Here is a 14,569-nt window from a genome sequence, read left to right on the forward strand (position 1 = left end):
AGTAAGGTACCAAGTAGGAATTACCCTGGAGAAGTTGCTTCATTTCTCACTGTCTCAGGATATATTTTTCACCTAATAAGTAGTGAAACAGAGTAGCAACACTCACACAAGGTTGTCATAAGGACAAAAAGCTATAAGGTAGTTAACATAATTAAGATAAGATTTAGCACCTAATAAGATATTAATAAATGTTGATCAATTTTTGTATTATTACCCTTGTTGTCATATGCAAAATCAGTCTTTACTCTCGAATGAGTCATCAATTGAGAAAGCTCTGAGGAAGGCATTGGGTGTCTCTTACCTCCTGTCCTGATAGAGTCTAGCACATAACCAATGCTCAACAAATACTCACTGAATAAATAAATCCTCTAATACTTTCCCATTCTCACTTCTCAATGTATGCATATTGATGGAGAATAAAATAATGAGGAATCATAATAAGAATTATGATACATTTCCAAACAGAGCATTACTACTACCATAATTGGTTAAAGGTCCACGAATTGTTTCTCACCAAACCATTCCTTTTCACACAGCCTCAAATATATACCCAGATTCCTTTATCTGACACATGCAAGAGGGAGAAAAGAGAAAGGGGGGTTAGAAGAAAGAGGCAACTCTTTGAAAAACACAAATTCTTCCTCTGTACCTTTCTAAACCATCAAAACCCTAATTACACTCAATTATTGAAAAGCCATCAAGCAAAAAGGCAATAAGAAAGTGCCACTGTGCACAAAGAAGATGAAAAATAATTTTCACTCTTAAGAAATCTACAATTCCTTGGAGGGAAAAAAAAAGTTGTAAACGAAACAGAAATAGAAGAAGAGCTAATACATGCTCTGAGAGTTAGAAGCAAAGTACTGTGAAAGCAAAAGGTTAGAAGAAATACATCTGGCTTAAGGATCTGGGAGAGCTTCAGGAAGGTGGAATTTGGAACTGGGCCTTGAAAAATGTGTGATTCCTCTGGGCAGTGAGTTGGGCCAGTAGAATTCCACACTGAAGAAGCACTGGGCAAAGGCGAGGAGGAGTGAAACCCTGGAATTCAGCAGAAGCTGCAATTAGCCTCCCAGCTCTGAGAAGGGGGCGAGTAGAAAGAGAGTGGGAGATGAAGCCAGGAGGAAGGATGAGACCAGGTATCCATGCATTCTTGATGCCTACAACAGAATCAATCCTGTGTTAAATAGACTGCAAAGACATTTTTGGGGAAGGGCAGAAAAGTTGGTTATGAATTGACACATGGTTTATAAAATATCCTTGTAGCATATTAACTATTAAAAATTAAGTAAATAAAAACCAGGGGCAAGAAGAGGTCATCAAATAGCCTAGTCCTAACCTAGAACATCAAGGAATAAATATTGAAAAGAATATTATATTGCAAGATTCTACCAAACTAAGCAATTTATAATCCTTACAAAATATATACTTTCTTTCATCCAGGGTAAAAGTCAAAGCAGATTAAATGAGGTTAGGACAAGAGTTTCACCAACATGTGTGACAACAGTCAATCTCAGAATTGCTAAGTGTAGGTTCAATTTTCTTTTTTTTTTTTTTTTTTTTCTTTTGCAGGGGTGGGGGTACTGGGGATTGAACTGAAGGGCACTTAACCACCAAGCCACATCTCCACCCCTTTTCAATATTTTATTTAGAAACAGGGTCTCCCTGAGTTGCTTAGGGCCTTGCTAAGTTGCTGAGGCTGGCTTTGAACTTGAAAATTCTCTTGCCTCAACCTCTGGAGTCACTGGGATTACAGGCATGCACAACCTTGCCAGGCTAGTTTCAATATTATAAGGGGATAATGACATAAAAATGAGAGGTATCTGGTGAGTGAAACAAAAGCCATGGTCTTAAGGCCCTTGTCATGTGTGTGGTCAAGTTGGGGACATAGTCAAAGATTCAAAGTCTAGGTGGGTCTCTGATTCATAGATGGGTCATGGCCAGTTACGGAAGCCACAGAAATAAAGATCCAGATTGAAAGAGGGAACAGTTAGTGAAAGTTAGGGAGTCAAGAGCACAGCTGGATGAACTGTGGTTCAGGGCAGGATGCCAATGAGGCCTAAGTAAGCCTCCAAGGACTAGGCAGGGAAGACCATAGCCCCAGGGCATATGGATGCTGAGAACAGTCCAAGACAGAGCTTCAGTGGCCGGGAAAATTCCAGGCCACCCCTACTGGTGGAGGAGGGTTTGTCTAGATTAATTCACCAACTTGCCATCCTCAGCTGAAAATATTTAACGCCAAGAAGAGCTGAATAGGACCCAAACTAAAATTATTATGTATGAATGTATAACACAAATACCATTCTGAACTCTTAACCTAAACCCCTTTATATATGAGCGTAAGGGTACGTGTTACAAAACAAATAAGGACAGCACACAGGTGAAAATGCTGTTTCTCCAAAAACAAGACAAATGTTAAGCAAAACACGGTCTTTCTCTCCATCATCATCTTTAGAGAGCTTATGTAACCGAGTGCAGTCTCAGCTGCCCCTACCCAGTCCTCAGGTTCTGTTCACATTAAACCACTTCACACTGGCTACCATTCAGGGCACTCTAGTGTGTTAGCACCTCCATCTGGGATTTCTGTTCCTTTTGCAGCTTGACTACTCTGATTACATCCTTCACCCCCATGGTAAGACCTCTGGTGCCCTGGGGCAGAACCAACCACTGAAGGAGTTCCTATGGAATCTTCTACAGTACTTCTCTCCTTGTCCTTCAACATGGCTCAAGAGTTGCCTCTTCTAGAAAGCTTCAGGCCCCCAAAGCCACCCATGTTTGCCTTTATTACTGACCTTGCCATAGGTAGTACCACATAACTTGGTTATCTCTACTACCCACTTATAAACTTCTCATGAGTTACATTTGAAACTGTCATTTTATGTCTACTACTTAGCCTAGTTTCCAACATAAAGTAATTTATCAAAATACTGAATAAGTTAACATTTTCCAGTTAACCCAATAATTGACAAGATTTTTTTACTTTTACATATTAATTTTTACCATTTGATTGGGGACATTCTTATTTCACTTGCATGTTCTAGTTACTTACAATGACAGATTCTTTTACAACTATAGAAATGATAGAGGTGTTTTATTTCATTCAATGTAAAGGCAGAATTCTAATGAGCTAATCTTCCACATATCCTTAACATGGAAATCAGGGTTTTCAATTATATTACACTATTGTATGCTTGCCTGCTTAAACAGTGCCAATTGTGATCAAGACTGAAAGTGTTTACCCTTAGCAAACCATACGAAGAATTTTTATGACTTTCTTGGCATGACCAATCATGTAGACTATCAAAATCTACAACACCCCGTGTTCCAGAACTTTCCCTCCATTCCCAGGTATCATCACTTTAATGCTCATTGTTCATTACTTGATCTCTCACTTATGAAAAAGCACTCCGATAATAATAGCTACTAAGTGTCCACACCCTTTGCTTAAGATACAGATAATTCTTTCAACAGTCCATGTTACAGACGAGGATTATTCCTAACCCCAAACTCTATCCACTTCACTATGGTTCTCAACCTCTCCATGATCAGATTCACTACAGGGCTTATTAGAACGGATTACTGGGATTCATCCTCAGACTTTGTTATTAAGTAGATTTGGAGTGGGCTAAAAAAACTACATTTTTATTTCGTTCCCAGTCGAAACTAATACTGAGAGATACCAAAAAAAAAAAAAAATTGTTTCTGGCAAATATTTAGTCTATCGTAATTTTAAGATAAGGTAATTTTTAAGCCTATACTATAAGCATTTCTAAGCAAGACAAAGGAAAATAAATGGGATTATCTCCAAGATAATGAAACCAGAATGCTAAAACTGCTTCCAAAGTGCTTTGAGAACTACTTCACAAGCCCTTAATGATAAAGCTACTTTGTTGAAGACTTGGCAATTCAGCAGCCGTCAATATGATTTGTTCTTAACAGAGGGCACCCATGAAGGGATACCCATCTCACAGTAAAACCTGGTGAGCTGTGACAAAGAGTGAAGCAGTAAGGGAGGAATGTGGTGCTTGGACATGCTCCTGAGTGGAAATTCCAATACAGTAGGAATACCAAAACTCCCTAAAAATTTATATGGAACCTGAATTCGACTTATCAATTCTTATTTCCAATTTTAAATTTACTTGAAAAAGCAAATGCCTGAAAATAGTCCAGAGAATTTTGAAAAGGAATTTAAAAAGGAATATTGGTTATTATGACTCACCTTATCAGATAGACCATTAAAACACATTTTAAGTCCCCTCAAGTGAAATATTTTGGACTAAGAACAATGGAGCTAAACTAAAAGTCCAATAACACACGAATAAAATTTAGTTTAAAAGGTGTGTTTTGAATCAGTGCAAAAATATAAATTGTTTATGAGATAATATTAAGGCAATTGCTTTTTTTTAAAATTTAGACCCTATCTCATGGCAAAACCAAGAATAAGTTCAGTTTATTTCTGGCAAGTACATAGTCTAACATAATTTTAAGATAAGGGAATATTTTAAGCCTGATAAAGTACAAGCATTTCAAGTTGGGTGTGGTGGCACATGCCCATAATCCCAGTGGCTCAGGAGGCTGAGGCAGGAAGATCGAAAACTGGAGGCCAGCTTTAGCAATTCTGTAAGGCTCTATGCAATTTAGCGAGACCTTGTCTCAAAATAAAAAATATAAAAGGTATAAGAATTTCTAGGACGATAAAATAAATTGAATTACCTCTAAATGAAACCAGAATGCTAAAACTGCTTCCATAAACTAAGCTACATAATAAATGTTAAAAATGGGGGAATTTTTAGAACATAAGACAAAGTATTAATGATTTTTACATTTTAAGAGCTTTTCTAATATCAACAAGAGAAAGATGATGACACAAATGTAAAAGATTGTGTAACATTCATACCAGGAAAAGCAAATATTAAACATTTTAACAATTTCTCAAACATGAATGGTCTAAGAAATATAACTACATATTAAATAACTACATATTAAATTAGAAACCATCGAGGCTCGACAATGTAGAGGGTGATTTTCCCAAACTAAAAAATGGAAGAATGCAATTCGAGCTCCACCCATCAGGAAATGTGCCCAGGTGTCAAACACAAAGTGAATGTGAAGCAGAAAAGGAAACAACTGTTCAGAAAGTTGATGTTTCCACTGTTGATAATCCTTAGGCCAGGTTTTCACTAACTTTCATTTAAAGTGCATCCTTGACTTAAAAGCCTGGGAGATTTTTAAAGGTTTTCATTTAGTGATGTCAGAGGAGGAGGAAAAAAAAAAAAACCAAACCCAAAGAACATCTAGTTTGCCCTGTGATTTTTTGTTTTTTTTTTTTAACCTCATGATCACTGAACTCTTTCTATTCAGAACTGTTTGGTGTGAAGGACAAAATGCTGTTGTTTTCGTAAAACATACAAGTACTATCAGAAAACAATAATGCTTGGCAAACCTTTAAAATTATGTAGTTCTCTGAAGTCCCCCCGAAAAAGTGTGGCATGCTTTCAAATTCTTTAAATAACAGCAAGTTTCACTGGGAATGCCTGCATTTAATAGAAAACACACCTGTTAAAAGGTGACCATCCTCCAGTGGGCTGATCCCTTACCTGATCACACCTTCTTCCTTCATGGCTTTGAAGGGTTCCCCCAGTTTTCAGTTTATGATCAGTAATACCCCAGCTGGATGCCTTAAATGAGAAAAAGTACGGCTGTTTGCTCTATGATCACAATAATAACCTGTCTTCCTTCAGAAACAGCACTGACAAGTTTTAATTAGATGAACTCATGTGGAAATGAATCTGGGCTGACAGGAAGATGGCATCAGAGAGCTCGAGAGAAGGAACACCTTCATGCAGATGTCCTCTCCCTCCATACCCAGGAGAATTGGCACTGTCAAGAGAATGAAACTTATCAAGAATTTAAAAAGGAAATGTATAACCCATTCAAACAGGATCACCTTTATTTCAAGACCCGCATTGCCAACAAATAGTACTTGTTCTACAGTACAGAGGGATTCTTTCCAGTTTACAGATGTGAAAATTGTGTGACTACACAATTATTAGTTTCCAGCAAGTACAAGGAATGGAACCTGAATCAGCAATATAAAGGCATAAAATGAAATATTTTTATGTAACAGGGGACTGTCTTGTGGGTTCAGAAATAAGGTCTTTTCTATAGGACCACTGCCACTGTTCAAGTCTAGTGAAGAACGTATTTGGTTAGTTGCTTATCCTCTTTCCTAGAGGAAAAAGATAATAGAGTGTTATAATACATACATTGTTTGCTTACTATCTCCACATCTTACCAGGTACAGCTTTTTCTAATGATTGCTACGGGCTGGAAAACCTGCTTATAGAGAATCACATTCCAGGAATTAATGAGTTACAAAACAGCCTTATTTGTATTTGGAAAACAATGATCCTCAGCCAAGTATCAACTACTAACATACTGAATAGAAACTAAGAGTGAGCAGCTCTAAACAATCTTGAAAACTTTTCACGTGGCTGATGTTCAAAACTGTCAATAACTTAGCCACAGACATTTGTTAACCAAAAATCAAGTTCATTTAGTTATTACTTTGTTGATATTTCAAGACTTGACATATAAATAATTTCAACTAGTCCTAAACATGAACCTAGGAAATAGATACCTCATCCTAATTTTCAGAGAGAAAAATACAAAAATAACCCAGACGCAAAGTGGTTAATTTGCCCAGTCTCACTCATAACTGTTCCTTAGACAACTCTTGATTGTCACAAGTTTGAGGTAACAACACGGTGTTGTTGCTAGGGTCTACTCAGATGAAGAAAACTCTCCACTGTTGCCTTATGTCAGACTGACACTGAGCCAGAGGCCTTGGGGGCTTCAGGCATGGAAGGAATAGGCCAAAGTTAACCACCTGTGGCTGCCACAGCCACAGCAGTGATCCTCATGCCTCCTGGGTTACGGAATATTCCCTTCAGGAATTTTCCCTTTGGCACCTCAATGGCCCTCCCAGTCAGCTCCCGCTGTGAGGGAAGCACTCTTCAGACTTGCCATTAAAATCTCAGGCTGTGAAAGGCAGTTTTGATACTTGGTTCTGGTCAACAGAAATCCATGTAACTCCCCAGAGTTCAATGAGAACTAATCTCAAGGACAGTTTTGATGGGGGTAGCAGGAGGTACACACACATTCACATATTCTATTATCATGTAAACTTTCTGAAAAGGTTAAGACATTTTAGGAATCAGACATATCATCATCCAAGATGCGCGCGCACACACACACACACACAAAGCATTTGAAACTGCATAGTAATTGGCATTTCAGAGATTTGGACTTCCCTTATTTTAAAACAGAAAGAGTATTGTTTATACTCTCTTGGAGGTTGTTCAAAGATGTGTATTTTTAATAAGATTGAATCATGTTTTTATTCCAGCCAAGTGATTTTATTCCATGAATTTCCATGTACTGTACAGTAATATTTTCAATACAATTAGCTGCTAGTGCCCAGACCAATGTCTAGAACACAGTTGGCTTTCAATAAGTATTTGTTAATTTAAAAAAAAAAAAAAAAAAATCAGTAAACCATTGATTGGAACAGGAAGATTTCTTGTTCTTACAATGGATTACCAATTAAATAGCTTCAAACCCACTCCTCTCCAACTAATCGAAGTTTACTCCTCCCTCTCAAATCCATCCCCATCCATTGGCCCAGATTCTTCACCCTTTAAGGTAGCCTGAGAAATCCCAACCCTTCTATCCTCCTAGACAACAGCAGAGATTAAAAATCAGAATACATGGAGTGTCCAAGCTTTCCCAGACTCCAGGTCTGGCCTGAGCCTTAAAAAAAGGCACAACTGTGCACCAAGGAGGCAGTTACCCACAGACACATCACTTCAGCTCATTCCAACAGCTGACAACTCTTATTTCTCTAAGACTATCCTTTGGCATTTTATCCCCAATGACAAGTCACAAGACCGCCACAGAGATCGCTCTGAAACTTGTTATGGTATTCACAGTTTCTACCTGTGAGACAAACTCTTGGTTGATTTCCTCATTGCTTGCAGGTTCTAGAATGACTTTCTCCTAGACCTACAACTCATGTCCTTTTCAGAGTTAATGATTTAGTTGAAAACAGTCCAAATGCTCAATTGGTGAAAGGTTAAAAAAAGTTACGTAAACACAGACACACACATATGGTTTGCTATACAACCATTTAAAAAACATTTTTAAAAGAACTTGAAATAATTGAAACAAATTCTAATATAAACTGGAAGAATATAATAGTACATGTGGTTAAAAATCTAAGTGCTCATTAACAAGTCAAGATGGATGCATTCTATCTATAGAATTATCTATGCTATATCTGAAACAACATGTATTTCAAGATATAAATCAGCGTTCTTTTGGTAAACAAATTTGGAAAATGTTATGTTTCAATCTTGGAAGCATATTACGCATATTAAAATCTCTTCGGAAAAAAACCCTGTAGAGAAGAAAGTAGTTTAACCCAGACTTTCCCCAAATGATTTAACCATTGCATTTTTTTTACATAAAATGTGCCAATTTGTATCTTAATCAGAATATACTTTGGGAAATTCTAAAATGCAAATCATTTGCATTATTATCTCTAGCTAGCATGGATAATGATTATTTTTATTTTAGTATCACTATTTCTTTCAAAAAGTATTCTATAATGAAGATGTTGATTTTGTAATCAAAAAATAGAAAAGAAAAAAAAAAATGTTTAGTCTCATCTAAGGTCATCTTGCTATTTATCATATTGGCTTTCTGCCCTGACAGTTCTCCCAGGTGGAATGCAAAGTGATCTCAAGGTGCAAATGAATTTCAAGTAACATCTAGGTTCCAGTCTCAGATCTGCACACTGGATGAGTTACACTTTAAGCTTCGGTTTCTTCCTTTGTACAGTCTGAATAACCAACTACATTTATTGATATAGGCTGGATGTGAGCTCTAAATGGAGTGGCACATATCATGCATGTCACAGTACCTGGAGAACTGTCCTTCAATAAATGCCCATTGCTTTTATGACCAGCATAATACAAGCCACCACCACTGTCTTTAAGTACTGTGACCTTAATTCTTTTAAGTACTGACAATCTGAATTAACTTACAAATATTCATTTAATCTCTAAGTAATTAAGGCTCTAAACTGTTCTACATACCACCTTACAAAATACATTTAAAAGTAGATTTACCAGGAGGGCCGTGATGCTTTAAAACTTTCCAAGTGCAGAATTTATGCATGGATATAATTTATTCTTCCTATGTCCATTATATTTACTAAGAAAAAGTAGATCTTAAGTCAAAAAATCTTGACACTTTCTTCTTTGATATAAAATTTTATCTACAGGTAATGCAAAATATTCCTATATTACTATAAAAGTAGATCCAAAAAAATCCAAATCAATAAATCTACTCAACTGTATTTGCTCTAATAAAAGTTTTTAGTCACAGGTATGTAGGGTTAATTTTAGGTTATATAATCATGCTGCCACCAGAGCTGAGTTATCACTTAAACAACCTGAGGCAAAGGCCTCCCACTCTTTCCCCTGATGCCAAAGGACATGGTCACTGCTATCCTTAAGAAAAAGAGGGTTACAGATTCTTCTTCTTCTCATCAATAACTGAAGTCAGCATTTGGATTAACAATTATAGAGTGTTATGGCATAGTACAAATGCTTCAACTTCTTGTTTACAGGAGGAAGATGATCAAATTCTAAAAAGAAAATTCTCTTCCAAGTATGATAACCTATGGTTAGAATGGTATCAAGTTCCCAGTTTTTTTTTTAATCAAATTAATTTTTTAAATTTGTTCTAATTACTTATACATGACAGTAGAATGCATTTTGATACCATACATAAATGGAGTATACCTTCTCATTCTTCTGGTTGTACAAGATGTAGTGTTATACAGGTCATGTAATAATATATGCACATACAATAATAATGTCCAACTCATTCTACTATCATTCCTACCCCTATACCCTCTCCCTTCTGCATAATCCAAAGTACCTCTGTTCTTCCCTAGACACTCCCTTATTGTGAATTAGCATCTGCATATCAAAGAAAACATTCAGCCTTTGGTTCTTTGGGATTGGCTTATTTCGTTTAGCATATTCTCCAGTTCCATTCATTTATCAGCAAATGTTGATTTCATTCTTCTTTATGGCTAAGTAATTGTCCATCATAAATATATGCCACATTTTCTTTATCTATTCTTGTGTTGGAAGGTGCCTAGATTGGTTCCATAGTTTAGCTACTAGGAATTGAGCTTCTACAAACATTGATGTGGCTGTATCACCATAGTATACTGATTTTAAGTTCTTTGATATATGCAGAGGAGTGTGATAACTGGGTCAAATGGTTGCTCCATTCCAAGTTTTCTGAGGAATCTCCATACTGCTTTCTATAATGGTTGTACCAATTTGCAGTCCCATCAGCAATGTATGAGTGTACCTTTTCCCCCACATCCCCGCCAACATTTATTGTTGCTTATATTCTTGATAATTGCCATTCTAACTGGAGTGAAATGCAATCTCAGCGTAGTTCTGATTTGCAATGATGACAGCATTCCAATGGGTTGCTTTCTAACAACGTGAACAATATGATGTAAAATTTAACAAACACGGAATACCTCATATGGGCTGGTGTTATTGCCACACTTTCATTCATATTTATATCCTCTTACATCATGGAGGAAATTAAGCCTCATGAAAAAAATAAAAATAAAAAAATAAATAAAGAAAAGAGAGAAAAGAAAATGAGTCTCAGAAAAGGGAAACCAAATGTGTGAGCCAGTGAATGACAGAGATTCAGGTCCAGATCTTTTTCGAAGTTCACTCTGCAACAGCTGCCTGCCAAGCACTATCTGCCTTCTGGCTGCACTAGTTTTATTTGAAACCAGAGCAATGCTGTTAATGTCAGAGAGCCAAGTGCACTAGTCCATTGCATCAGAAGATCATAAGGTAGGTTGCCAAGTTAAAGGAAGAGCAGTAGGCTCACTCAAAGTGTTTGGTGGAAAGCTGTATCACCTGCCCACGTTATCACTTCTAGAAGTTTTTCTTATTTTTTATTTTAAAGATGAATTCTGGCTTAGAATTTATTTTAGAACATATAATACCAATTTATTCCAAAAATATTCTTTGGGGGAAAAAAAACAAACCTGTTTTTCTTTGTACTCTGTAGTTTTGTACCAATTTTGGGTACAATTTTGGGAAGTAAAAGACACATATTTTGAAAACTCTAGGGAGAAAGAAAATTCATACCAGCTCTTCTAAGTGCCTGTTTAGCAATTTATCTTCTTGTATTCATGATATGTCTAAATTCTTAATCTCTTTCTTGAGCTAAAATACCCTTTATTATTTGATTTTATTCTTTGACTTATTATTGTTCACATCAATAGTCTAATTTCCTCCATCCACAGAAGTCCTTAATCTTAATAACAAGGTTGTTCATTTAGATTTCAGGGTGTTGCTCCAAATGAGTGAAAATTCTTATGTGCTAATTAATGACTAATTACATCATTTTCGAAACCTATAGCCTATTCAATAAATCAAATGCTACATTATTCAAAATAGGAATATTTAGGGTCTTAAATAAGAATATAGTCCATATATCCCACTAAATTACTCTGCCTGTGAAGGTCAAAGTTTTTGTTTTCTCTAAGATATAAACAACATTACTAAGAATTTTCACTTATACTACTAAGGAAATGCATATTTTTCATAAATCACACTGCAGGGAATGTTAAAAGAGAACCTCAAATCATGAATGAAATATTACAATAGAGTGCTTAGAGAAATAAAACGATTTTATTTATTTATTTGCAATATTTGATGGTATTTCAGCAAAAATTCATTAGTTAATGGCTACAGAAACAAGATTCTATACTCAGATCAATACTTAGCATAATCAAGCTTCTACTACTTCAATGGACAAATAATTCTCTTCCTTCCATCTCCAACACTGATTTTAGTTCACATAAATTCAAATATTTATCCAATAACTGACTTTTGTGTGTCTAGGTATGTCTGAGAATTTAACTAAACCCTGTTATTTACCCAAAAGAAGCAGTCAAGAGTACTACAGATAACTGCCTTTTATAACAGACTGTAAACTGCATAAAAGATGTTAAATGACCACTTAATAGCAAAGGCATAGGGTTGTGTGCCGGGGACAAACTTGAACATTCATTAGTAGGGGACCTGTTTATACAAATCACAGTTCATTCCTACAAAAATACAGTGATTAAAAAAATAAAAATAAAGTCCTTTATGTAAAGAAATGGAATAACTGCAGAGATGTTAAAGCAAGGTACAAAACAGTATTAGTATTAGAAAACAACACACACCCATTTGCTCACTGTGAGAAGCAACTGTCCCACACATTCTTCTATACAGTTTATCATTTAAATTGTTTCTAATGTGCATATTAGAAAATTTTAAATTGCTAGTATAATATATCCCGTCAGGATTCCAAAGAAATGCCAATCCTGATTGCCTCTGGGGATAAACCTGTGTGACAGGAGCCAAGGGGCTGGAAGGAGCTTCCTCAATTTCCTCTTGAGTTTGGTGCCATTTGAATATACTGCCTACTAACACAACTGAGGTGATCCATCAACATCACTAAAGAAGTATTGTCATGGCCACAATTCTCAATTTAATTTGGATGAATCTCTTTTCCCCAAATCACATATACCTCTGAAAGGGTTATATGTGATTTTGGGCAGAAAACATCCCCTAAGATCACAGCTGTGTTTCATGATCAGTACCAGAATAACAAAAAGAACATAAAAGATCAAAACCTTCAAACCTCAAACTGCTTGTTTAGTGGCAGCAGGCTAGCATTAGCTAAGCCGCCTTTCCTTCTGCCTCCTAAAACTGTTTTCATTTTTCCATTAACTGAATATATTTTCCATGCTACTTTGCTCCTTTCTTCATTTATGTCCCCAAGTGCAAATGTTATTATCCTTACATTTCATATTAGCAAAATAAATACCTACTTAGCTAACCAAGGAAGGAAAAAGAAAATTCTCCCCTTCAACATCCCATGAAATTTATTTCTTATGCGAAGCAGTAGTGTAAAAGTATAAGCAGAGGACAAAGAGCTCAGAGAAAGGGAGGAACTGAGTACTATACACAACTCAAATACACTCGTATTTGAGATATAAAATGAAAAAAAAAAACTAATTTATATGAATGGGGTTATTATCCAAAGATCCCGATTTTTTCCACTTTATTTGAAAATACTTTTTGTTTTTCCTTTGGAGAGCCGGTTTTAGAGCTTTAAATGCACATATCAGTGGAAACAATTTCTCATTAGCAGTTTTAAACATAAGCAGTACATGTTTCTCTAAGACTGAGGAAGAAAAAGGGCCTCCATTATCAACTCCTAAGCACCTCCTTTCCTCCCTGAGGATGTTTGGCATACTGCTGCTTATCATTCTGAGGAGAGAGTCCTAGGGCTGCAGAATCCACAATGGCTCAGCACCTGAGTGGTAACTGAACTGGGGCAGGTTCTTCACACATTGCCCAAATTGTGCTGCAGAATGAACAATACTGCTATGAAGAGGTTTTGCCTGATGTGAAGCACAACGCTTCTCATACAGCCTTTAACTATCAAAGATAAATGTGTGGGCTGGGGAGATAGCTCAGTCGGTAGAGTGCTTGCCTTACAAGCACAAGGCCCTGGGTTCGATCCCCAGCACCAGAAAAAAAAAAAAAAAAAGATAAATGTGTGAGTGCCTGAAATGTTTTGAGTAGCTTCTTTACGGGGAATCATTCAAAATACTCACTGAAGACTGATAGGTAGTAAAAGATGTCAAGGAAGAAATTAGTTTTACTGTACCATTTACTTCCTGTCTCCTGATCTATGTACACCTTCAGAACAGTACATCATCTCTTAGTGCCCCAAGCTATTCCTTCAATGACTTTTCATATTTTTTTTATTAAAAAAAATTTTCAGTATTGGGAATTGAACCCAAGGGCAGTGTACTACTGAGCAACATTCTCAGTTCTTATTCTGAAGACAGTGGTTTACTAAGTTGCCTCGAACTTGAAATCCTCCTGCCTCAGCCTCCCAAATTGCTGGGATTACAGGTGTGCTCCATGGTGCCCAGCAATGCCACTGATATTTGGGGCACCTTCATGTCCAAGCCATTCAAAATGTCTGTGGGATTCCAGAAACTTGGTCTCTACCTTATCTAGGTTTTACAGTAATAAAAGAAAACTATGAGTACTCCAAATCTGACTTTCAAGTCTCCTAGTGCGGACAATTGATATGCTCAATATCTGGAAGGATCATTTAAAAAAAGAATTTGAGTTACCAATAATTACAAATATTCAATGTCTTTGAACAACTTTTAGCATTGCCATGAAGTTGTTTGCATGATCAGTTTAGTGCTTAAAAGTGATATACAAAAAATAAAAATCCTAAAGTGCTGCACTGTAAATATGTACATGAAATCTTGAATTTGATGAAAAAAATTCTAAGAATTCCCGAAAGTTAAAGCTATATTACTAATAAACACAGAACTAAATACTAGAAACATGTCCGTAGACTTTGCAAGACACGCAACAGA

The 14,569-nt window shown here is 36.2% G+C and overlaps 1 protein-coding gene across 5 annotated transcripts in view; it reads right to left on the reverse strand.

Moving 5' to 3' along the window:
• Cobll1 (cordon-bleu WH2 repeat protein like 1) overlaps positions 1 to 14,569 on the reverse strand; it is a 154,149-nt gene that overhangs the window by 128,236 nt on the left and 11,344 nt on the right. The window contains exon 2 of one of the 5 annotated variants that reach the window (XM_047544801.1): positions 5,592 to 5,672. The exons of the other annotated variants lie outside the window; for them this stretch is intronic. Coding sequence (XP_047400757.1) covers positions 5,592 to 5,614 — 23 coding nt within the window. The 5' untranslated portion in view covers positions 5,615 to 5,672. The remainder of the gene's footprint in view (positions 1 to 5,591; positions 5,673 to 14,569) is intronic. 5 annotated transcript variants of the gene reach the window in all.

This window comes from Sciurus carolinensis, chromosome 3 (assembly GCF_902686445.1).
Source record: "Sciurus carolinensis chromosome 3, mSciCar1.2, whole genome shotgun sequence".
Taxonomy (NCBI): Eukaryota; Metazoa; Chordata; class Mammalia; order Rodentia; family Sciuridae; genus Sciurus; species Sciurus carolinensis.